Below are 25,562 nucleotides of genomic sequence, written 5' to 3' on the forward strand. Positions count from 1 at the left end.
GAGTCCTGGACGGCTGTTGAGGTTCTGACCAAGGTCCTAGGAAGAAGGGTAGAGCCCCGCAGGATTAGACACCGAGCTCGGCATGGCCAGCTACCCGCTGCAGACACGAGATCTCACTGCTGAGCGGCATGTGTGTCCATACCTGCCGTGAAAGAGGTGAAATGAGTCAAGGAGAGACTGACAACAAGCCTCCCCATCTAACAGTGACACTTTACCACCACCATAATAAATATAAATCATTACCTAGTAGGTTTTGTTTTCATCATTGTTTGTATGTTAGTTAGCAGCAACACATTTCCATGAAAAAGTCTGTGGAGGGGTGGGACATGGTGAGACACCTGCTCTCGTTACATTGCTCGAGCAGATCTAATTAAATGGGCGGGAATATTTTTTACTTTCTATGTAGTGTTTCCCACAGAATTAATTCAGTCTAAGGTGATAGCTCGGGTATGAAGATCACTCTCAGGTTCAACAGATTCCAAGTGAGCAAATCAAGTTTTTTGCAAGTGAGAGAGAGAACTGCATAGCATGCCAGAACTGGTACGTGCACAACTTCAGCTGTCTGCACTGACAGTAATAACTTTATGGACAATTTTGTAAGTGATCATGCAGCTACTAGTGCCACAGATAGGAGTGCACACAGGTATACAATTCAACAATGGAGCAAAACACCATGTTAAAGATCTTTCAGGTTATTACAGGAGGTGTAAGAAGACTGTTTGTTCATTATGAAACTGTAGTAGAAAAGGTTAAAATTCTAGTTGTGTTGTGTTTTCATAATTGTGTTGACAGTAAAAAGTATTTCCATAGCAAAAGGAAATTGAAAGTAGAAAGCTTTGACCTAGTCACTGTTACTGGAAATGTTTGACTCTTTTTTAATCGATCTAAATGCAGAATATGAAGCCATTTGAACTCGGTGACTTGTCTATAGACATCTGGGACAATGCAGAAAAGATCAAACTTACATCACAACTGTCACCAGATTAGAATCTGACTAATACTAAAGATGGCCCCCTCAGCATGATACTTTTGAAATGATCCTCTACATGGATCAGTGACCTGTTGTTCTTTGCTCTCAGATGCCAATTAGGGCTTTTCATTGTGTAACAGTCCTACTTCTAGTGTGTGCAGCACCACAGTGTGTTTTCAAAGCTATATCTGCCATTTGTGAGTAAGAAATCATAATGACATTCTATGAACTTTCTGCAAATGTTATGGGCTATTACACTGTGACCTGTGAACATTATAAAAACAGCAACAGCTACACAATATTCCATCTCCACACAAGGACTTTCTAGCTGCATCCTGTTGCATCGTCCCTCATGGATGTCAAAACCGGCAAATGCACAGCAGGCACTCTGACAATATTCAAAGAAATTGAATCCAGTATATGTTTGCCAGCTTATACCAGGTTATGTTTTTATTCCTCCCCGTTTGTTTGTTGGTTTCTTGCTGTGATTGTAAGTAAAACTGCCCCAAAATTACTGAATGGATTTCCATCCTCAGGAACCCATTAAATTGTGGCGCGAAACCTGGATTTTCTCTCTGTTTAATGTTGTGAAATAGGATGTTTTTTATTGCAAAAGGGGACAGCAGGTTCACTAGTACCCTAGTTTCACTTATTATTATCATTATCATTATCATTATCATTATTATTATTATTATTATTATTATTATTATTGTTGTTGTTGATGTTGTTGTTGTTGTCTGTGAGTTCAGGTGATTAGTTCACTTATTATGCATATACCTCGTGCAAATCCCGAACACATCCTTAAATATTCTATGTAATATAAACTAGTCTGGATGGAAGGACAGTTTTAAATGTCAGATTCAAGCTCCTTAATTCCTTTGGGACTGACAGTATGTTTTATTAATAAGTGTATCAATGGTAAGCATGCTGCGTCCTGTGCCAGGTAGAGTGATGGATGTGATAGATGGCCGGATGTCACCTAAATGGATCGGGAAAAAGGTCATCATGGGACAAGAGAGGAGGACTACTTGTTGGCAGCAGGCGCCCCCGTTCATCTCTGTCCTCAGCTGTGTGGAAACTGATGACAGCAGCCACATGCAATGCTGTCTCCCTGAAGATAGAGTTTCGAGCTGCTGTAAAGCTGCTCACACAATGAAGTGTCACACGTGCACAGGCTGCTGCACTGCAGGGGGCAGGACTCTACGGTTACAGGCGTGTATGACTTTCCACTCAACTGAACCGACCTCAGCACCATGGCACACGAATTACGTGACAGCATCTGGGTTCAAATAAAATTAACAACATCTGGCTTCTCTTTCCAGAACTTAACTGAGTGAAATCAGACCAAAAAACAAACAAAAGCAAGCACAGGTTATAGTCTGTATAAATGTTAATTCAATATTTGCATCGAAGAAGCGCTTTGGTTCCAGGCTGGGACCTCAGAGATTCACACAACAAACTGAAATGTCAAACATCTTACCTTTAACTCCAAATGCGCGTCCCTCTTACTTCTTATCTTTCCATGAGAACATTTACAGTCATAAATAAACTTGAGTTATCTCCCAGCGCTAGAAAACACAGGTACCATGGAGAGAGCAGCTGTGGCAGCAGCCTGCAGATCCTGAGTCTGTGAGGAGCATCGCTGCCCGGGCCAGGACACGTGATGCGTTCAGGACGCGTCGAAAAGTGGATGGATGGATGGATGGATGGATAGATGGATGGATATAATTAGTATTTCAATTTTATTTTATAAATCAATACACATCCTGCAAGCTGATAATAATATATTATACATAGTCTATATATAATAAAATGTTCATATCCATCACATTTATGCATATATATACTGTATTTATTTTTTCAACTTATTTGCTATTTTTGGGGGGTTCACCTTCATCTCTATGTGTTAGGACACTGAAAGCATTGAGTGAAATTCCTTGTATATGTACACATACCGTTAACTCTGATTCGGTCTATCATTCTGAATATGAAATATAATGTATAATAAATCCAATGTGATTCAAAATAGGAATTATTTCTATGCCATGTCCCAATTATTTAGGTTATTGGACATTTACTCTGCATTAAACAAAGGGAAAATGTGGTCCTTCAAAAATGTATATTGGGTAGATTATTGGGTAATTATAAGGATTCAGAGAGAAGCATTTGAGGACAGATATAACCTTATATTATATTAATGTGACACAACCTAGACTTTTGGATCTTATATTATATGTGAATTAAGTTGTGTTTAGTCATTGATAGACACTTGGAGTCAAGTCGAAGGCCATAGTTCAAAGGCCCAGGTTAATCCAGCTATTCACCTTGGCATTGTTTTTCGTCTTACTGTGTTTGAGCATGTGTAATATCACAACAAGGGCCACATGGGTGTGTAAACTAAGATAATTGTATATGAGTCTATTAGTTTACTTGACAAGAGTAAACAACTCTTTTTATCCCTTTGAAAAACATGCTGGCAAGTTTTTGTAGAAGATGGCTGCTGGCCAACCACAACACAAAAACACAAACGGCAAACTTCTCGTCCATGCAAACTTACCCCACATGCAGTCTTCTCTTTTATTCAATAGGCTCAGTTCATGCCATTTTAAAAAAGGAATTTCCATCTGCTTCCCCTCATGTAGTGCACTCTAGTAGTGAACAATCAGTAGAATAACATTGCAGAAAACTTCAACTCTCAACTGTGTTCAAACCGGTTCCAACTGAAGACAAGACCATGCTTATACCTCTCTGTTACGTTACTGTGGGTGTGTTTCCATGTGGCAGGCTGTCTCCACAGGGTACTGTTTGTTTGTATTGTTAAAGTGATATTTTACGAGGGTACCCGAACGCACCACTTGTTTCAAGCCCTCAGCAGCTGGCGGACAGTGCGAAGCTGCTCACACGTGGATGGAGAGAATTCACCACTGGACGTATAGATGGAGAAGGAACGAGACTATGTATCGTCTTCCAATTAATTGGCTTTTTGAGGGCTTTAACATGCTCAAATTCGAAAGTGGTGAAAGAATATGTATTCTGGAGGAATTTTCAATGGGCGCGGTAAAATGGCTCAACGGTAAAATAAATAAAAAAACAAAAAAAATATATATATTTAAAATATATGTATAAAAAAATAAAATAATACAGAATAATACAAAATAAATATAAAATTAAATATAGAAACAATTAAATTTAATTAAATGAAACTGCGGGCACATCCTGCAGAAGCCCATTGCACACATCCTGCGCAGAAGCCCATTGCACACCCTACGCTGAACCGAACTGAGCACATCCTGCGCAGAACCCTACTGCACACATCCCCATCGCGCACATCCTGCGCAGAAAACCATTTTTTTTAGTTTTTTCCCTGTTTTTATATTTAATTAATTTATATTTACATGGTGTAAGATATTGTTCAATTACTAGCGATTGAAATTCTGCCAATTTTAAGAGTTCAGTATATTGCCAGCATGAAAATGGGAAAGAGTGGGGTTTGAACACAGGACCCTCTTGAAATGAAAGATCACACTACCGACTAGGCCATACCGCCTGCTAATATAACTTCCCGTGAGGAACTGAATGTAAACAAATGTAAAAGCCCCTCCCCCCATCTCTCTCTTTATGTCTGCTTGTGTGGCTGTAGTGGATGGGCAGAGGGGGGCATTTAATAATGTTATTGGTAAAATTGGTAAAATTAAAACTCCAGGACAACAGAAGGGGAATTCAAAGTATGGGATGCAAATTTGATCCTTTTTATCATTAATACCGTTTAAAATCATTTTTCAGTGCGTTTCCTGGCGCGATAAGCTAGCGTCAAGAAGAAAAAAAATAGACTCGACGCCGAAACGATCGTTGCACGGAGCTAGGCAGCCTTGAGGAAGCGCTTGAGCCTCGGGTGTGACCAGCACAACGGTTTAACAGGGGGGTAGATGGGAGCCAGCTGTTATTTAAAGATTGGCTCTGCGCTTATGCGTCGCTTTGGCGTCGCTTTCAGCGTCCGGTGTGAACCCGGACTGTTCATGTCTTGTCACTGCAAGACAGAGGAGCTATATAAACACTGGAGTAAACTTGAGATCAGAGGCCCCTGGAGATCTGTGCAGTTTCCCCCTGTTCACTGTTGCAATCCATGTATCTCCACAATCGTTTTACCTGTAGGAGGCGCTAAACACACTCTAAATTAAACCCTTCGCTTTCTCTGTGTTTGTCCCCTCGCTGGTGGCCGTAGTCATTGGGGAAACATGGCTTCTCACTGTAGTAAAGTATTCCTGTGCTTAGGTCGAGCTCATGTCCGTGGACCTGGACTGCAGCGAACTCTGAACAGAGTCACGTACTCCACGGCAGCGTCTGTAAACCATGCTGCTGGAAACAGAGGTGAGTTGTACTGTCGCTACACACGGAGGCTGACGCTAATTCACAGGCTACATGCTAAGCTACCCGGAGGAGGTGCTGTCAGGCTCTCACCAAGGTCTGTTCGGCTGCCTGCTGTCCTCTGTACCATGTACAGTACTGACAAACGTTGATGAGTCAGTTCCATGGCAGGAAGAATCACTGCAATGACCAGTCTCCTGCATGTTTCCACTGGTCCGTCATGACATCATCTGGCTGAACTCCACGTAGTGAACTGATGACCAAAATAAAGATTGAATTAGACAGGATGAGATCAAATCTGCTTTCTCTTAAATTTAGAGCTCTATATAATGTGGTATTACAGAAACACATCAACTGAGGCATAGTCTCTAGAGAAGGGGGCAATCGCTTGTGTGTATATGATCAGACAATAGTCAGAAAGGTCCATTGCAAGTTTTAAAGCTCACTTTGGCATGGACTTGTCAAGTACAACAGACAAGTCTACAACACATGCTGATTAAATGCTTATGAATTCAGTTTAGTTGCACTTATATGACACTTACTTGTAGCACTTGTTTGTCTTTTGTTTAAGTAAATTGTACTTACTTGATTCCTGCTGCTCTGGGTGTTTACCCTCATGGTTGAGTGCACTTATTTGAAGTCGTTTTGGATAAAAGCATCACTTAATCATAATGTTGTGTTAAAGCTGCATTAAGGGAGTACATCGCAAGTTTGTGTGAAAAGACTTAATGACAATAAAACTATCTAAGTTATTTTTCAGCTCCAATTTACCATATAAATAACATCAATGAGCTTAGAAAAGCCAACATTACTTCAAACTGTAAAATACACCTGTCATATGCATCAAGCTTACTCTGTGATTGAGTGAGTGTATTGTTGTAAATACAAATAATTACAAATAGAATCAATACAATAGAAAATCTGCTCTCGAGAAAAAGGTGTATTACTGTTACTGCATTTACTTTGGACTTTTTCACAGTAATGAAATTGAGTGTGTGGCTAAACTTGAAATCAAATTGTAGGTCCTCCAGACAGAGGCGGTAGAGGACCCTTTATCAGAAAACCCAGGAGAGAGGTAAGTGTGTCTGTTTTTCAATGTTGAATCTAACAAGAAGAATGCATGTAAAACATATTAACTAAGTGAATTGTATATAGTGTATCATCATAGACAGAAAATCATAAAAGTACAGATCAAAACCAAAGAAAACCTTATAAATGGTCAAACTTTAAAGCAATTTGAAATGTATGCAAATTATATTTGGAAAATAAATGTGGAATGAATGAAGTCACTTGGCTAGATGATTATAATAGCATCATGATATGATGAATATAGTTGTCATGAGGCTTATCTCTGTAATCTGTGCTGTGGGGCATCAGGCCGGGGAGCCCAGGACAGAGAAGATGTCGGTGGATCAGGACTGGACTGCAGTTTATCCATCAGCTACGCCCTTCAGATCAAACACCGTCCCCCTGCCTGTGAGGATGGGCTACCCCGTGAAGAGAGGCGTTCCCCCAGAGAAGAAAGGCAACCTGGAGCTCATCAAGGTCAGCCATCTTAACTGTACACCAGACCGTAATGGAATTATCTCAAGACGAGAACGAGGTGCTCTCTACTTAGAGAACACAATCAAATTTGAAATACACCAGGAATATGAGAAGTTGTTGGTGTTATGTCTTAATGGTGATGGTTGAGGTGCTGTAAACAAGAAAATATGTGATTTTCACAGGTTAATTCACAGATTAATTTAAATTCACAGATGAATTTATACGTAATGTGCTGAGTCGATGCTCCACCCCGGCACCATCCTGCGCCTGAATGTTCTGACTTTTTTGTTGTTGTGAACGCATCCGACCCAAACAAATTCCTGCTGCTGTTCAGCCCATGTCTGAAAACGTCTTATGTCAAATATCTGTGTATCTTAGCATTTACCTACTTGTATTCACTAAGTCCAGCTGAGTTAATGTAACAGGCAGGTGGCCCCTGCAGCTGAGCTCTTTCCCTGTGCTGCATGGCTCTGATGGCCCTGTTTCTGTGCCCGGATTACTGAGCTGCTGTGTCCAGACACCAGCTGCTCCATCTGGACTTGAGCCACTTGCAGATCCACCACTTTCACTGGCCACAGCTGGAACTCTGCCGTGCAGTGACACCATTGATATCCATCTCTCGCCTTGCCACGAAGGGCCACACTGCTGCTCATCCCCACATCTATTCCGTCACATTAATCTGTGTTATGTTTTAAGTCATACGTTACAGATGTTAAGCCAATAGGGTGAGCTATGTGAAGTATATCTCAATGTGGGTATAGAACGTATTATATAACTGTGTTATATAATGTCCTTTACTAAAAAGCTGAAAGATACATTTTGTTCTCCTACAAGGCCACTGAAAAGCAGTTAATTTTGAAAGTCAACATTTAGACCATAGCAAGACCATTTTCTTATGCTTTCTAAAATTGATTCTTAGATTTTAAAACGTCTTAATCTTTGAGTTTTTATGACGTGAATAGTTTTGCATTTGAACATCCACAAAACCTCTTGCTCATATTCCCTTTCAGATACCCAACTTTCTGCATTTGACCCCAGCGGCCATCAAGAAACATTGTGAAGCTCTGAAACGTAAGTGGTTCATTTAACTGTATTGAGAAAAACTATTTCTTGATTTATGGCTCTTGTCAGACGCAATTAGAATATATACGATTATTTACTTTGAAACAAATGTGTAGGCTCAATAAACATGTGCCAAACTGTCTCTCTGTCATCAGCGTTCTGTACTGAGTGGCCGTCGGCCTTGGACACAGACGCCAAATGTGACGAGCACTTCCCTGTTAAGGTGGAGAGCACAGACTACCTGTCTGCTGGTCTGACGGTTAGAAACCCTGCAGCTCGCATTGTTCATCTCAAAGTGAGTTTTTTTTTATTTATTTTTTTAGTTTGCTGGCTGTTTTTACACCCCTTATTTGAACTTTTAATTTATTTCTCAAGGATATTGGATTTATACAGGGTTTTGTAAATAAAGAGGAAGCCAAGTATGGAGAAACCAGACATGTAAAATGAGATTAGAGATTTACAGGGATGTATAATCACCATCTGACATCATGTCCCTGTTACTTATCTGGAGAGACACCCACTGTCCATTGAACTTAAACCTTAGAAATAATGCCATGATGACAAGAGATTAGTCGGAGAGAATGATTCTACATATAACATGTTCTGAGACTTTTGGTGTTGGTTTAATGGATGCAGCACTTGTTTTTTTAAAGGAATTTTCTTCTTCTTCTTGTTTCCAACTTGATATTTTCACAGAAAGATGAAACCAAACATTTGAACTTTGACACATTTATTGAGACATTTTTAATATTCCTCTTAATCCCCCCCCACCCCCCACCACCACTAATCCATAGAGATGCAATCTTCCCCACAGACCAGAGCCATGCATGTAAACTCATAGGAACATGTTAAAACCACAGTCTGTTGGAAAATGATGCATTCAAGTACCGTCAAAGAATTTAGTCAAGGTCATCAAATACACAACAGTTTAAAACATGGTGTTGTCCTTATTTCTTTTGTATTATAAAGGTCAGAACAAAACTATTTCCATAATGGCTGAAAAGTCCCTTTTCCAGCAAACAAATTTGTTTTTCAGTTTTATTTTATTCTATGTTTATTTATAAGGTTTCCATGTGTGAATTTTAATTCTGTTTTAGTGTCTTGGATCTGGCTACGTGTTTACATGAATTAATAGAAAATGTGTAATTTGTATCATCAATCACCAGCCATCTGCTCCACTGACACCCTTCCTTAGATTATATTAGTAATGTAGGAACTATTCAGACATTAATCCTCGTGGATTAGACTGAAAAATAGATTGGAGTCTGAAGAGTAAATCTGACACAGGTCAATAGGCGGAACAAACCCCTAGTTTAATTTTAATAAAAATTGATTGTTTCCTGTGGTTGTTATGATCATTGATTAAAATGGTGTCAGGTTTGATCCAGGAAAAACACAGCAGACTTTAACTACCACTGTTGTGTTGCCAGAGCCCAAAGCTTAGAGGACAGAAAACATGCACAAATGTACATTGCATTACCTACAAAAGCATTTTGTTGCATTTTATACATTATATTAGTCAAAGCCATTACAAACAATGTAATCATGGCATAATCTGTTTTGCATCTATGGTATCTGCATGGGGCTTAGGGGTTGTTCTGGGCCACAGCACGGATCCTGTGATTTCATGTGCAATAAGTATGTCAAGAGACTTAAGTACAACACTTTTGCATCTTTTGCCTTTCACCAAGTGACTCTCTCTAAAAAAAGTTTGTGGATATAGTTGATGTGTCACAGTGCAAAGTTTTTGGTAACATTTTTGCTGTGGCTCTATTTTCATTATTGATATAATATAGAAACAATGTGGAAATTAGATGATGATGATGATGAATAAAAATCAAAGAAATTTCAGATAAGAAGCACATTTTGAAAGGGCACCTCACCAGACGTTAGAAATATGAAATCCATTTTATTGATTGTGTATGTGAGATAAAGCCACAGTTCAGAATTAAATCACTTCTGCATGAATCTCGTCTCGTGTTATCTTTACTTCCTGATAATGTGTCCATCCTGAAGATGCTCGCCTTTATAATCAAATTATAATTCTCGTGTCATTTCCTTCACAGGTAAAGATGTCCAGTTTGAATCTTGACGACCACGCACGCAAGAAAATGCTCAAACTTGTTGGGAAGAGATACTGCAAAGCCTCTGACGTGCTCACCATCACAACTGACAGGTAAACACTGCTTCCTTCAATAGAAAGTTCATTAAAGAGCCTGAGCGATCCTGTGGGCATTTAAAAATATCTATTGATGTTTTGGCCTTGATCTTTACATGATATCCAAAAAGTTTTCCTAAAGGCACATATCCGACAATAAGTTAATGTGATGGCTCAATATCAACGGATAAAATCCCCAAGTTTAAAACACTAAATACTTGAAGTGTAATATAAAAACTTCTCTTGTCTTTTCCTCCCCCTCTCTCTGCCAGCTGTCCACTGAGGAAACAGAATTTGGAATATGCCACATACCTGCTGACTGTTCTTTACCACGAGTCGTGGGTGAGTAGGAAAGATTGGGTCTTTTTTTCCTCTTTGTACGTGTCTGTTCTGACTGAACATCAGACACATCCATTACCGGGGGAGGAAATATCCGTCCCACTCTAAACCTGCAGCAGTTGCCCGAGTCATTAAGTGTACACAAAGTGCCGGTTTAGTCTAAATGTGGGACTGTTTGATCCAGACCATTTAAAGATCCATCCTCAGCCCCTTCCTTACTCCCATTCAGATGTACCAGGAGTTAGCTGTGACATCTGTGCTCTTTCGTCCAAGTTCTCCTGTGACTGTGGCCTTTTCCTCAGCCTCCCCTTTTCTTTACTGACCTTTCATCGACTTTCAACACACATCCATTCATTTAAAAGTCAATTGCTCCCTGGCTCAACTTGTACTGATGACCCACTGTCACGTTCCTTTAGTGTTCCCTTTTGAGGAGATCATGTGCAGGACAATGGCTGATCTCATACACTGCAGCATGAGTTTTGTGATATATGATGTATTGTAATTAATCAATTTTATCCATGAGGTACAGTGGGTCATCCATTAACCAGCATGGTGGCCGAAAGTGTTCTTGAACAAGACACTGTACCCACAATTGCTCCTGAAGTGAATGTGACTTGTAGCGTAAGAACTGTGGTCGAAGACATAATAGGCACTATATATATGCAGTTAATTTATTGTGGAGATTTTTGTTATGGAGAAGCTGTAATTTCACAAGGTAGAGTTGGCATTAGTGCTAATTATTTTTCATTCCTTCATCTTTGACATTTGCTTCCTGCTGGTGCCATGGCACTTTACCTTTTACTCTTGTCCGTCATGCTCTGAGATCTGAAAAGCCCATTAGAGCGGTATCAAGAGTTGAATTGGCAAAAGGATGGCAAACAGCAGCACGGTCCAGTTGGCATTTCCCCACAGATGAGGAGAAAATAGCCTCCCTATCAGGTGTTGACCCCGATACTCATTCACATTAGGCCAACTATCCCACCGAGAAGAAATCAACCAGAGAAATCTGCCACCAGGTCATTAGCCTGGGCGCTGATCGCATTATTTTGCAGCCAGCCACATAAAAGAAAATGACTCTACCCTGATTACATATAGTGCAACCTCTGTCTTTAGTGTTTCCAGTCATGGCTTAGTCACATTTAAAGAGAATCTTTCAACTGGTAAAGGTGTCCGAGCCAGGAGGCAGAACACTGTCCGCTGCCCTTTCGGACACACAATGGAAGGCACAGTGCTTGTCCAGCAGGCTTGTGGAAGCTGTTGTAACGCTAGCCCACAAGGAGTCCAATTGTTTGCAGTCACTGAGGTGATTTTATCTCCCCACTCAGGGAGATGGACCTTCCCTGATAAATCCAGTGTGTTCTAATCCAGGCCAGCGTTGCGGCTGACTGCTCAGAGGTGCCTCCAACATGCACAAACATTTACCACTAGAGGCACTGCATCTGCTGTCGTGCCTTCCTGGCCAACACCTGTCCCGTTCCCTTTCTGAAAATATAGGCGTTATCTGGCAGGCACATGAAGTCAATCAAGAATTCTTCCCCTTGCATGTTATCAGATGTCTTTAGACTAAAATACTTAGTGATGGAAGCATTTCCTTTATTCCAGCAAGTCGCACCACAAATGTTTTGATCTAAAACTATACTCAGTTTTCATTATTTCAAAGGTAATACACTGATCTATTCCCAAGTGTTGAGCGCTTCACTCACTCGGATCCAGAGACAGGATGTTATGCGGATCAGATACAGTATGTACAGCGGTAATGATGGTCATTAACCTCAAACACCTGGAGAGCAGCAGAGCTCGGGCCCAGCCTCTGCCCTTCTTTAAGCTGCTGCACAATGGAGCCCGTTGTTCTCCAGGGAATGTGATGTTAGCAAGACAGGCAGCGGACAGACCGCTACATATGGAGAAATACTATCTCTGTGAGAGGAGCATCAAAGAAGAGGTGGGCCGCGACCAAGGACCATCTGTTGCCATACATTGTTCCCAACTAGAGGTCTGGCCTTAGCCTCAAACATTAATGTCTGGACTTTTTACAGAGTTGGCCTCTCACTTACACAGAACGCAGCAGGGGACCAGACGTGTTCACAAAAACAGGAGAATGTCCGTAACATTCACGGAATTTTTAAGGCAAAGGTCTGAATGATTTAGTCTGGTTAGAACACACAAGAGGCAAAACACGACATGACAGCATATCAACACCAGCATCAGCCCTTATCACCGAAAGCTCTGGAATCTTGTCTTTCCAAATTGACATCTTTATCTTCCGTGTATGACGCCTCTTTTCCATCCTGTGATGTTTCTATTCCTTTAGCTGTTTTTTAAGTTTAGCATGTTAGAAACGTCATCAATTTGCCCACACACTCGCAATGAATCCTCCAGACAATATCCTGCAGTGTTCTAAGATGGACATTCTCTAGGGTTTTTACGAGGGGGGGCTGGCAGGACAAACTCAAACAGCCCCTCCAGATCATTTCTGGAGACTATTCTGAGTTCAGTGCATGTCTGCCACAGACAACACTGTTTTCAATCAAGTTGGGTAGATTGTCTATCTGCATGAAAAATTGATTTTCTGTTTTTGTCATTCTCAAGAAAACGGAAGCCTGGGAGGCTGAGAAAACCGTGGCAGACATGGAGGAATACAGCTGGGAGGACAGCCAGTCCCAGAAGAATATCTTGGATACGCTAGTGCGCATGAAGGTGGCCGGGGAAGGAGAGGGCGAGGAGGTGCGAGAGCAGCTGCTGGGAAGAAGAGAGGTGCAGGAGTATAAGGACTCGGTCGAGAGGCTGAAGAATGAAGGAGACAGCGAGATCACCATGCGTCAGTACAAAGATGCCGTCAAGAAAGTATTCAACCTGTGATGCAGATTTATCTAAGAGGGAATTTACACAGAAACAGGGACCAACAGGAACCTGTGACAGGGTCAACCAAACATCTGCCTGTAACACAAAGATGACAGTAGATAATTACTATTCCATTATACATCAGGATATTTCAGCCTCATTTCTCGACTGAGCATTCAAATCATGTGAGGGATGCTGTCCGTCTTACAAAAATAAAATTGATGAAAGCTATTGTTGAAGATTGTTCTGTGAAGTTCATGTGGAAGGTGGGTGAGGCTTAAGCCCCAGTCCGTCCCACTGCGGCCCAACTCGAGCCAAACTTCAGGAGCGGGACCCCGAGGGAAAGGATGCGTTCAGCAGCACACTGTTAAAGAGCGTTGGTCTGTAGTCCGTACCCTTCTAGGTCGGTAGAAACCCAATCCACTGAGATGTGCTCAGCGGCAGGAGGGTTAACCACAGAAGGCCAAAAGGCAAAAACTCCACAAAGAACTGGCAAATGTCCTCGAGGGTTTGGCATCATGAGCAGTTCAAACTCACTGAAGTGCATCGAACTATAGGTCAGCCAAATGTACATCATATCCTCTTTCTTAAGGCGAATTGCTGTGGTAGAAAACATCGGCTGAATTTGCGTCACTCGGTTAAAAATGAAACCAAAGATCATGACAACTATGATTTTGGTAATCTAAGCCATAAATCACCTGCCAGTTCAGTTTAAATACATAATATTAGCCTCACTGCATCAACTTACAGCAACTACACTTCCATATCTATATGTTAAAAGGCATTCATTGTTTTTTAAATAATCAAGTATGCAAAAACTAAAAAGGAATAGTTAAAATGTAACTCAAATGTCTTTGTCCTGGAGTTATTCGTTGAACACTTTACTGTAAACAAAACAGAAATGTCAGTTCTCACTCAGGAACGCTCTCTGACCAGCACGTACTTAATCAGACGCATGGAGCCTCTCCTCCCTCTCCATGACGTCCGATAGCGCCCCATCCTCCTCCTTTGAGCCCTCCAGCTCGCCACCAGCAGGATGGAGCAGCAGCAGCTCAGCAGCACGGTGATGCAGATCGCCACCGCGACCAGTAAGGTGTGAGCAGCCACGTGCCACCCAGGTCCCAACTCCTCCAAAGGGTCCTCTGCGCTGACTTCCTTGCCTCCATCACCGCCTGCAGTGTGGTTCCTCCCCAGGGGGCCCTCGGTGTCATTGGGGTACTGCTTGCTGCTCTCTGTGTTGCCCACAAGGCCGGTGGTGGTTGGAGGGCTGGTCGCTGACCGAGGGGAAGTGGTGGGGTGGCGCTGGGTGAGGGCGGATGTAGGGGGCTGCGCAGTAGTGGCGGAGAGGATAGAAGTCATCTCAGGATTGAGGGTCGATTCATTCATGGATGGAGGAGGTGCAGTAAAGCTGGGTGCAGGAGAATTGGTGGAGGTGGTTGGGGCTGTTGCTTGTGCATGGTTCTGCTGGTCTGTTATAAGAGCAGGTGAAGTGGCGGACAGTGTGGTTGTTGTTGTGGGAACCACTGTAGCCTGACTGGTGCTCCGCAGGGTGGTGGTGGTGGTGGTGAGCCCTCTACGTGCTGTGGTGGGCCGTGTACCAGTCGGTGCAGACGTCAGAGGCAGGGCAGCGGGCGGGGGCGGGGGCGGGTGTATGAACTGGCGTTTGTCTGAGGGCAGGGGTTCAGAGACGTTGGCTCGACTGTAGTGGTGCGGCAACACACGCACATTGGAGGTGAAGTACTTTCCAAACACCAACAGGTCAGGATCCACCCCTGAGACATGAAGAGGTTTTTATTTTGACACACTAGCTTTTTTAAACAGGTCTAATATTGTCACTATGAAAATAATCCACTTTACTCTCCTAAAAATGTAGTTATATACTTAAACAAATGTTGTAACAATTAAGTAGTTTAAGTGGATCAGAGTGAGTATTTGTAGAAAAAAGGACTTTCAAGGATCAGAGTTAAATGTATATACATTCGCACAGTAATTGACCACTATCAGTATACCAGTACATTATTATGTTTTTTATTTATTTTATATTGCCTTCCTAAATGTTCTCGTTTTTATTAATATTGTATTCATTGGCTTCTAAAGCTGGTATTTAACTCTTAATCATTTAATTCAAGTGTTGTCAATCACCTGTAAAGCACTCTGAATTGCATTTGATTTGTTTGAAAGGTTCTAAAGTTGTTTGATCGATTATATATTGTAGGACTGCAACTCATGCTGTTGAGAGTTAGTTGCTGTACTTAGGCAAAGTGGTAAGAATTTCAATTTTATGTGAAAAAAATATAATCTTCAAAGTACGAAATAACTTTAGCGGGTACATAATCAGAGCAGAATATAAAAGTAACGCTTTTTAATCTGATATCAAGTGGAATGGATATAAAGTGGCAGAAAATGGGAAGTTGTCTACAAGTGGTTCAAAATAGGTCTTAAGTTCCCCATTAAATATACTAATCACTTGCTGCTACAGTTTGTGTTAAGAGCAGAATTAGTATCTTATGAAAAACGTATCTTTTCTTTATAGGCACCAGTTTTAGTCCCATGCATACCTGGTGGATTGATCTTAAATCTATTGAGGCTGTATAAACGGCTACATCTGAATAAAGGCCGCGGAACAAACTCACCTTTAGTGACATTGTACAGAACAACGTTGCCCCTGTGGCTCAGGATACAGCTCTCCAGCGTGGGACAGTGCAGGTGGAAGCAATTCACGTTTTCTGGAGAAGTGTCATAGTGGAATATGGCCAGATTACAGGAAACTGTGGGAGGACAGATGCGCATTACGATGGGGAGAGTGTGTGGAGGATCGATACCGTTACAAATGAAGGAAAAAGGGAAAACCAATACAAATGTCATACTCACAGTTTCTGGTGAGGCAGCAGGTGCGGCTGCATTTGAGCGCCGTCTCCTCCTGGTAGTGCTCCAGCAGCTGCGCTCCTCTGCGCTGAGACTCCTCGATGTCGATGAAAATGCCCGGGAAGCGTCGGATCCAGCAGTTCTTATAATAAGACGTCGGCGAGCACCTCGACTCCGTGTGGCACGCCACGCTCAGAACCGTCAGCAAGCCCCATGCCACGTTCATTGCGCGTGATGTGAGTCACAGCATGTTAGAGGACAGTGTGAGCGGGGCATCGACATGTTTGGGAGGCTGGTTCGCTGCTGTGCGAAAGTGGGGCCAGTGTGGTCTGTTGTTACTGGGACCAGTTCCTCATACAGGTGAGTCACGGGTAGGCACCTGGAGGAGGAGACCCAGCCGTGCGTAAAGTGTCCGCGCTGCAGCGGTGCGCACTGGATTGCTCTGAGACTCTGCTCCGTGTTGACATGTTTGCATCACATATAGGTTCATTGAGAGTTTTTGCAGATTAGTCAGCTGCACTTTAACGATGTCAACCTCCTGTTCTGAAACTACACAGTTTGCACTCAGACTGCGTTGTCAAATTGTGACTCATCATAAATCAACGTTCTGTCAGGGTTTGGGTTAACGGTCCAGTTTTGGAGTATCTGTGCCCCCCTGGCAGTGGTTATGCCTGTCACCATATTAGTTCTGTCACCTCCAACCAGTTCTATCATTCTATTCTCCCCTGAGTCGTGTCAACAAGGCATTTCCATTTAGTGAACTGCTGCTCAGTGGATTCAAAAAAGGAGATTCTGTTGTGCATGAAAATCCAGGATATTGTCAGTTTGAGAAATACTCACAGCAGCCTGTCTGAAAACAAAAATCATGCCTGGGTCAAAGTCATTAAAATCCCTTTCTCTTGTTTGATGTGAACATTGACTGAAGCTCCTCCTGACCCACATCTGCGTGATTTCATCCATGGATCTGCAGATAATAGACTGAATAAGCAGGCGTATAGGTGTTCCTGAGTAGAATCACAATATGACAGCAGATCTACAAAGCTATAAACCCGTGCAAGTAATATCGATGCAAATGAAAATATTATAGTAAGCTACAGGTTATGGAGCATCTTAATATGGAGTCACTAGTCGGGATATAATACAATATACACCTTTCAACACAAACTACAGGCAAAAATATAATCTAATACCACTCCACTGCAAGAAATATAATCTTTGTACAGTTGATCATGTTAACCTCACTCCTTTGTCAATGAAACATAAATGTTCAAATGCTGCTCCAAAAACTTAAAGTTGAGAACCGATTTTTGTTGTTGTGTTATTCTCAAATCTCACACTGTTGACCTCCTGTAAATGTGTAGCACCAGTGTCCAACCCAATGATCATTTTGACCCGTGGAGATTCCTGTTGGTGCTGTTTCAATGAACCTCCACACTGAGGGTTATTAAACTTTGCCTCATTACACTTTGGAGTAAAACATGCTCCCGTTTCAGCAGGACACTATTCTATAAATACCTGCGACAGGTTGTTTTCTGTCTGTTCTCAGCGAGGTCAGACATCTGAGAGTGGATTGCCATAATTGCAGCAATCTGCCTGAATTCTTTCAAATGGGATTATCACAATAAGCCGTCTGGAACCCTGCTTTTGGATTTGCCTCCTCTGCCGAGTCGTTGCCCTCTCCCCTTGTGAGCTTGTCTCTCCCTCACAGTGCCGCGCTCCAGTTTCCTCCTGGGATTTCACAGGACCTTTTCGGGATAAAGAGCTTACGGGGTGAAAGGTGTAGGCTGCAGGTGTAGAGAAAACGACTCTGTATAAATGGTTTCAAATAGAAATGATTTGCACTGATATCTAACTGAAAAGATATCATAGCATTTAGAACATACTTATTTGTTTACGTTAAATGTATTATATTCCCTATTAATGATATATATTCTCAAATTTTAATACCAAAGGTTGTTAAAAATGATAATTAGTCTTTATGTATATGCAGCAGCTTTATCATGAGACTAATATCCAGCAGCAGAGTTAAAGAAACATCTGCCATATTTCCCAGTTTAAATTTGTGTGCGTGTAGAAGTGGGATCCTTTGGTCTGAAGCAGCCTCAGGTGGACTACATGTGAACTGGACCAAGAACACAAAGTAGTTTCCATGTCCTCAATGTTCTGTTTCTTATCTCAGCCTGAGGAGTTTGACTTTTTCACTGCCAAGGAAAAGTGTAATACTGTCTAATGCCCACCAGATGGCAATGGTCACTTCCACTAGATCGCCATGTCTGCTCAAATAACATTTAAAGTATGATTAAAACAGGAATCAATCTGTAACTTTACAACAACACCAGCCATGTTAATATTAGCGTCTGTAGAAATGTGAGGCTTTTCTATAGCTTCTTTTCTGAATTTTGATTTCTGAACCCTTTTGAGTGGATTATCTTTTAGTGGTGGGCTGTTGGTTCGACAAAACGAATGCAATCTGAAACGTTCATGTAATACTATGTGATAAGTTGATTGAACGATTTATTAAAATAAAATATGGACATTATGTTACTGCACAGAATAGTCAACAGAGCAGATAACTACACACCTTCTTCCTGGTGCTCACCTTCTGGTTTGGTTTGACGTCCTCTCTGAGCTGTATCAACGACTTCCACAATTAGTTGGAATCTTGTGCAGCTGCAAGCGGTGTGCTATTTCCTCTGTGCATGGCATTGTGGGAAAAATATGCCCATCAGCACTTCACTTAAAATTTCAGATTATAATTTCTGCATGAGCACTGATATGTCTCTTTTACATTAGTCTCCTGCCAAGCATTATTATGTGGCTTTCTGTTATCCAACATTTAAACTACTACCATAAATATAATTCCACATACCATAACTAATGATCTGTCTGTGCTCTTGATCCCAGACGCAGGTCATTTGAAATAATGTTAACTTATTATGTGATTATTAGCTGATCTGTAACCTCAGTGATATAACCTAAAAACTAACAAAATGTTTGAAAGTATAAGGAAACGTCAAAGCTTTGCTCTGTTTACAGGTTATATATAATTAATGTATATAGTTCTACACATCTGAATGATCTGTAGGTTTACAGCACATGTATCAGTGTGTGGCAACAGTTTTCACATAATTCAAAAACTCAGCAACAGAAAGAAGTTACGTAAGAAACACTTGTATTTTATATCTGACACTTCAGGACAAGTTACAGTCACAGACCACTTCTGTAATCAGTTTACAGATCCCGGGTCTGGTTCAAGTTAGCAGTGTTATTATGTGCCTTTCGTTGTAGTCAGATAGCTCTCAATCAAAAACAGTAAGACAATAGAAGAAACATAGAACATAAAACATCAAACAAAGTGAATACAATAGCTCTTTTAAATCTTTTTTTAGCCTCTTCTTTTCATAACTCTGTGTAGAGGAGATGGATGTGTCACTGTACATAATTACTCAAACGCTCAAAGAACACAAAAGATTGGCACCAAAACAACAGTGACATTGGTATGGATGTGCAAAGGAGGGATTCTCGGTTTAATTTCATATCACTTTTCCCCATTGTTATTCATATTTAAGTCACTAGGTGGCATCCTGAGGCAGCCGGACTCCTCTGTAGCAAACACCTTTCTGCACATGCACGTGTGTAAAATAATCTAACCCCCCCCCCCCCCAAAAAAGAAGCACTAATAAGATGAGATGAAAAACACCACCTAAGACAACTCTCTCATGCAGGTCTTGTTGGCTGTAGGTTTGGCTCCTTTGGCACAGGGACCACAGTGTATCATGGTCCTCTTCTGTTTACTTTCTCCCACAGAGCCCACTTCAGCTTCCGCAGGCTCAAATCCCACATCTTCCTCAGCAGAGGTCGTGTTGCTGGGCACGTCGACAGAGGGCCGGCGTCTCTCTGGGCTCCCGACCGAGTTGTAAGGTTTCAGCTCTGTTAGCTCACGGAGGAAGTATAGTCCATTGTTTAGTGTTGTTGCTCACTGAGGTGCTACAGTGGGTCTGTCGAAGGTAAGGTCCGACTGTGTGCGACTGTGTCAGTCTTTCACTAGCCTGTAAATGTGATGCTGTGCGCCGTGCTCACTGGTGGACACCTCAAAGACGTAGGCCACGCACAGCAGGGTCTCCAGTGTGTCTCTGTTGGTCACCACCTGTGGACACGACACAAGATCCTGGTCAGTCATGTCAGGAAAGAAAAACCTCCTCTGACCTGAATCTCACAATTTCTACACACATACAGCAACGTTTCCACTGATATCGATTTCATGTTGTCTCTGTTCAACTGAGATATGTGTTGTGCATCCAAAACGTCACAAGACTCATCACAAAATAACTAATCTAATGGAACGTTAGGCGATTGCTTGAATATAGGATTTCAAAACTACTTTTACATAGTTCTTTTCAACAGAGACCTCCATCCAGCAGGCACAGCGCAATCCTAACACTGTAAAGGATTATTTGGGGAATTGTATGCATGGAAAAAACAAATTAGAAGCACATTTTATGTCCGAGAGGAGGAGAAGGAATGATGTGTGGACTTATGGAGACCCGTTCTTTATATTTCGTATACAAGCTTGAGTAACATACCTAACTTTCATAGTTCAACATATCAGTTCAAATCTCTTTAAAGTCTTACAGACCTCATTACAGAATATAAAATGCATTAATTAGAATATATTAAAAAAAGTCACTTATTAACAACACTAACAGTAATTATGACAATTTGACAATCTGAGCTTTGGTTAGTACAGAATGTGCTTGAACAAGGATTATTTTTTTAAATATATGCAGTGATTTGCTGAAAGCTATAGAGCCAACAGTAAACAAGGAATGAGCTACATGTGAATGTGCACCCTACTGATTCAGGAATTGTAAATGGATGTTTGACATATAATTGTCCACTGTGTGTAAATTGTGGCCCCTTTATGGCCTCTGATTTAGAAAAATCTGAGATCCACTGTTCACCCCCATGTTTTCTATTAGTAGAGCCATTCTTTTCCAATAGAGCACCAGAGCATTACTCCAAAGAAGGATGTTCCCATACCTTTAAATGATGGTTGAAATTGTACACAAAACATAACACAACACACTATTTACTAATAAAGACTAATGATAGACACATGGTGTCTCTGTCACTCTGTTATTCTATAGACAAGCGTAGATTGTGTCTCAAACACAAGAGGGATGTGGTAACATACAATGCAATAGAAAAGCACACAACGTCGTGAACTCATTAATCTCAATTGCACTGCCCTGAATACAACACTTGTTACATGAGCCATGTTGATACAATTTGTTCAGCCTTGCCGTGTGGAATCCGTGTGCATGCATCTGTTGTCTGTGTGTGTGTGTGTGTATGTCTGATGTGTGTGTGTGTGTGTGTGTGTGTGTGTGTGTGTGTGTGTGTGCGTGTGTGTGTGTGTGTGTGTGTGTGCGTGTGCGTGTGTGTGTGTGTGTGTGTATGCACATCTGTGTGTGAGCGGTTCATGGTTAATATGAGCTAAATCAGCCCATTGAAAAACAAATGACATGTTGCCATGTAGTCGTCAGTGTGGGCTCAATATGGTCATTGTCCCTCGGCCAGTAGGAATGTAGCCGCCGATGCAAAGGGGGCACCAGTGCCTTTGAACCCTGTTGTCTTTGTTACCATGGTGATGCACTCAGCTCTATTCATTTCCCTCCCTGTGTCCGCTCTCCGAGGAACTCATTCAGAAAAAGTCCAATTTACAACAGACATAAACAATTTTGACTCTGCAAGAAATCCTGAAACAGTGCACACTGGTCACAGGCAGAAAGAAAGAGTAATGAATGGTCTGTCGTGGTTTCACAAAGGGAACATCACATCACAACCAGATTCATTGAGCACTGTTTCTCTGCTTCAAATCCTTTAAAACAGTGAGATACTTTAAAATACCGATGAATCGGAGAGAAAGAACCTGCACACATACTGAACATGACGCAAGGTTGTTTTCTTTTGCGCGGGGTTATTGCAACAGAGCTAATATAGTCTGTTAAAACCATAGACTGTAAACAAAGATTGATGAATTCCTCCCACCATCGAGAAAATAAGTCAAAGTATCCCTGATATTGATTAAGATTAAGATGCATTTATTAGTCCTAAACACATGCACAGACACACTCATGCAGGTAGGGAAATGTAACCTCTGCTTTTGACCCATCTGGTGCAGGACACACAGAGCAGTGAGCGACCATGTACGGCGCTCGGGGAGCAGATGTTGGGGGAGTGAGGTGCCTTGCTCAGGGGCACTAGACAGGGAGACTCTTGGATTTTTTTGGACAGATCAATCCAGGTTCTTCTTTTGTTGTCTCTCCGTGGAGTCGAACCAGAGACGAACCAGCGACCTTCTCTGCCCATAGTCCAAGTTTCTGCCACTAGACCACTGCCACCGCCTCTGCCATCTTGCAAATTTGGAGTCAGAGTGAGGGAGGATGGAGGCACGGCAGTGAGGTCTCGCCGATCACATGACCAATCATGAGACAGTCTCAGCTGTCAATCATGACATTTCAACCTCTTTTTGTATGAAGATTTATAAACACAATTTATTAAAAGAATTAGCACTTAAACATATGTCGGTGTGATAAGACCTACCTAGAATAACATAAATCATCTAATCCAAGATATACTTTGACTTTCAAGTTTTGTCCATGCCCCATCAACTAGCATGGATGAGGCGGGGTTTACGACTTGTACTACAGCCAGCCACCGGATGGTGATCTGTGTTTTGGCTTCACCTTTGGTAAGCTGCTATTTCCTCAATCTTTATATACAGTCTACGGTTAAAACTAATACTAAATGGGAGGATATAATACAGACCTAATATCCTCAAATTCTACACAGACACACACACACACACACACAAACACACATGCATACAAACACTGTGTACTGTACATTCTCTGGTCCGTTTGTGTACCTGTAGGATGGTGAAGTTCTCCAGTACACTGTTCATCATGTACTTCTCTGGCAGGTGTTTAAGCTTGTGAATGAAGTTGATCATGTATTCACACAACGGGGAGCGGTGGATCCGAAACACGTAGCGTCCATTCTCAAAGCGTGCGTACTCCGTCTAGAGAAACAGATATGATGGATACAGAGAGATATATAACAGATATAAGACAACATATACCACACGGATAGAGGATTTAAAACGCATTACAGGATCAAATGTGAAATCTTTGTAAAATAAAAATCATAAAAACAAGGATACATCTACTGAAACTCAATTGGACACACAGGATATGATCATCTATGGGATAGGCTGCGATATGTGTAATATAATACACCCAATGCAGCATATGGCATGCCAGATATGACAATAAACATATTTCTCGTGACAAGCGTAATCAAATGACGAAGCCATTAAATATCATCATGTGGCCCACTGAGGCAGATGGCTGTACCTAGGGATGTGTGTGTGTTTATATTGTACAATCTATCAGCAGTAGGTGGGGGCGGGGCGACTGTTGTGTCTAGTTAACGGGAAAGCAAAACACTTAGTCATAAAGGGGAGATTTTGTGAATCACATCATTTCCCTGACAAAGTATCAGTGGTAAATGACTGGAATCCATCTCCACCTGCGGCAGTTATTCACTCCTCTGGGAGATAACGTTGAGAAATCTGTGATGCAAAGAGTCTGAATTGTAGCCAGATGTACTGTAGAGGCTACTGCACATAATTGTAAGAACTCTACTTTCTCTAAACATGGGGTTTTGTAACTAAATGTGCACAAAGTTAAAATCAATTAAATGAAATAAAAACTAGTGGATGGATTACCATGACACGTGGTGGAAGGATGTGGAATGGTCCAGGGAAGAACAGGGAACAATCTGTTCCCTCCTAATTTTGTATTTTTCACTTTCTTTAACATTATGAAATAAGTTGTTTTTCAAAGCTTTCATTATTTTCAAAAAATTAAACGTGAATCTTAACGAGAAGATCCACACACATTTAAAGGGTAGGTTTCATTGATTTCGTGCCATCAAAATAAAAATCTGGATTTAGTGGATTTAAATGTGGTTTAGGGTGTATGCTTTGTTTCAGCCACTGTATGGTAACAAAAGGGACTCTATAGAAACCTGTTACTTCCACCAATGTGAAACTGAGAAATGCAATGTGTTTTTCACAAAACATAGTCAAACAAAGCTAAAAAAATCATAGATCTGCATCAGCACCAAAATGTAGTGGGTTCTTCCCAAGCCCAGTCCCCAACCCTTCACCAAGTCTGGTGGGAAAATGATGTAATCCTGCAAACGTGTAGACCAAGCATCAAACAAAATGCTCTGGTTAAAGTTAATATATAAAATAAAAGTATTCTTATCCATATCCTAGGTCTTACCTCCACTTTCTCCACCACCTGCTTGCCAAAGGAGCAGACTTTGGTGGATGAGGTGATAACCATGTTCTCAGAGCTCTCGTACTGGCTGGACACGCCATAGAAGAAGCTGCTGTCATCCTGCAGGTTTATACTAAGATCCGCCTGGAGAGGAGATACACACAACACGTCACACACACCTGTCAGTCTGAACTCAAAGGAACCGCGATTAGTCAGGCATCCTGGTGGTGTGGGAGTATGTGTGAGGATTTGCTGCTCTGCTCATTAGGACCTCCTTTAACTCACTGTGTGCTACCCTACGCTGAGCGGCCAAAAGGATATACAGTTCCAGATCCGTAATCTATAACAAAATATCTGATCCTACTCTTCTACTCACATATATTGGATTTTGAGATACATGTGTGCGTTTGAAAAAGATACAACACTTAGAGTGTTACAGCTCAACAAAGCTTGAGAGTGACTCTCCGTAAAGCCAAGAGGCATCCAAAGACCAGATCCTTGTTGACCCACTGTAACACTGGCAAATCCAGCCTGGGAATCCCCAAGGTGCTGTGTATCTCTTTGTGTGAGTGTGTGTTTTGTTGAAGGATGATGGAAAAACATTTTTTAGCTTTGTTCTATGGTGCATTCAAGTGACTTGCAACTAGGGTGTAGCACGCCTCTCACGCAACGTCAGCTGGGATTGGGGCCAGCAACCGAACTGAATGGTAGTTGCACTGGTGGATAGAGAGATAAATGGATGGATGGGTGAATGAATGAATGAAGTAATGAATGGATGGATGAATTAATGAATGGATTAATAAATTAATAAATTAATTGATGGACAGATGGATGGATGGATGTTGTGTCAACTGCATTCATTAAATCTAGCGGATTCAAAATCCACTGGACTGGACATTTTCCAAGATGAAGGTTGAAGCTCGTAGTTGGAGCCAGAGTTACTTATATCAATATTTTACATAAGATATTGAAAACCTTTAAAGAAAACCCTTTGTGTCCAAGACTAAAGGCGGACCAATCTGAGTTTCTCCATCCTCAGCTGGAAGCAGGTTCCTCTACCTCTGAT

The 25,562-nt window shown here is 41.6% G+C and overlaps 3 protein-coding genes across 7 annotated transcripts in view; 1 reads left to right on the plus strand and 2 right to left on the minus strand.

Moving 5' to 3' along the window:
* Window positions 1–5,169: 5,169 nt before the first annotated feature.
* Window positions 5,170–13,511, plus strand: mrps35 (mitochondrial ribosomal protein S35). The gene is made up of 8 exons (XM_062389972.1): window positions 5,170–5,338; window positions 6,358–6,410; window positions 6,713–6,880; window positions 7,891–7,951; window positions 8,098–8,237; window positions 10,009–10,118; window positions 10,373–10,442; window positions 13,029–13,511. The coding sequence occupies exons 1-8, from the start codon at window positions 5,206–5,208 to the stop codon at window positions 13,296–13,298; spliced, it is 1,005 nt and encodes a 334-aa protein (XP_062245956.1). The 5' UTR covers window positions 5,170–5,205; the 3' UTR covers window positions 13,299–13,511.
* Window positions 13,512–14,170: 659 nt separating this feature from the next.
* On the minus strand, window positions 14,171–16,408 carry LOC133955231 (MANSC domain-containing protein 4-like). Its single transcript, XM_062389958.1, has 3 exons — window positions 16,152–16,408; window positions 15,914–16,048; window positions 14,171–15,052 (listed from the first exon to the last, which is right to left on the minus strand). The coding sequence occupies exons 1-3, from the start codon at window positions 16,369–16,371 to the stop codon at window positions 14,196–14,198; spliced, it is 1,212 nt and encodes a 403-aa protein (XP_062245942.1). The 5' UTR covers window positions 16,372–16,408; the 3' UTR covers window positions 14,171–14,195.
* A 2,892-nt stretch (window positions 16,409–19,300) lies between these two features.
* LOC133955232 (transcriptional enhancer factor TEF-3-like) overlaps window positions 19,301–25,562 on the minus strand; it is a 37,652-nt gene continuing 31,390 nt past the window's right edge. For all 5 annotated transcript variants that reach the window (XM_062389960.1, XM_062389959.1, XM_062389962.1 and 2 more), the window contains 3 exons: window positions 24,500–24,640; window positions 23,077–23,229; window positions 19,301–20,292 (listed from right to left, as the gene is read on the minus strand). In XM_062389960.1, coding sequence (XP_062245944.1) covers window positions 20,179–20,292; window positions 23,077–23,229; window positions 24,500–24,640 — 408 coding nt within the window. In that variant the 3' untranslated portion in view covers window positions 19,301–20,178. The remainder of the gene's footprint in view (window positions 20,293–23,076; window positions 23,230–24,499; window positions 24,641–25,562) is intronic.

This window comes from Platichthys flesus, chromosome 6, assembly GCF_949316205.1.
Source record: "Platichthys flesus chromosome 6, fPlaFle2.1, whole genome shotgun sequence".
NCBI lineage: Eukaryota > Metazoa > Chordata > Actinopteri > Pleuronectiformes > Pleuronectidae > Platichthys > Platichthys flesus.

What these genes read in the sequence shown, in the direction of transcription:
- mrps35 (XM_062389972.1), top strand. Translation starts at nt 5,206, where the DNA reads ATGGCTTCTCACTGTAGTAAAGTATTCCTGTGCTTAGGTCGAGCTCAT. An exon ending in CCATGCTGCTGGAAACAGAG is followed by an intron (nt 5,339 to 6,357) that starts GTGAGTTGTACT and finishes ATCAAATTGTAG; the next exon opens with GTCCTCCAGACAGAGGCGGT. An exon ending in GCAACCTGGAGCTCATCAAG is followed by an intron (nt 6,881 to 7,890) that starts GTCAGCCATCTT and finishes ATTCCCTTTCAG; the next exon opens with ATACCCAACTTTCTGCATTT.
- LOC133955231 (XM_062389958.1), bottom strand. Translation starts at nt 16,371, where the DNA reads ATGAACGTGGCATGGGGCTTGCTGACGGTTCTGAGCGTGGCGTGCCAC. An exon ending in CTGCTGCCTCACCAGAAACT is followed by an intron (nt 16,049 to 16,151) that starts GTGAGTATGACA and finishes GTCCTCCCACAG; the next exon opens with TTTCCTGTAATCTGGCCATA. An exon ending in TCTGTACAATGTCACTAAAG is followed by an intron (nt 15,053 to 15,913) that starts GTGAGTTTGTTC and finishes TTCATGTCTCAG; the next exon opens with GGGTGGATCCTGACCTGTTG.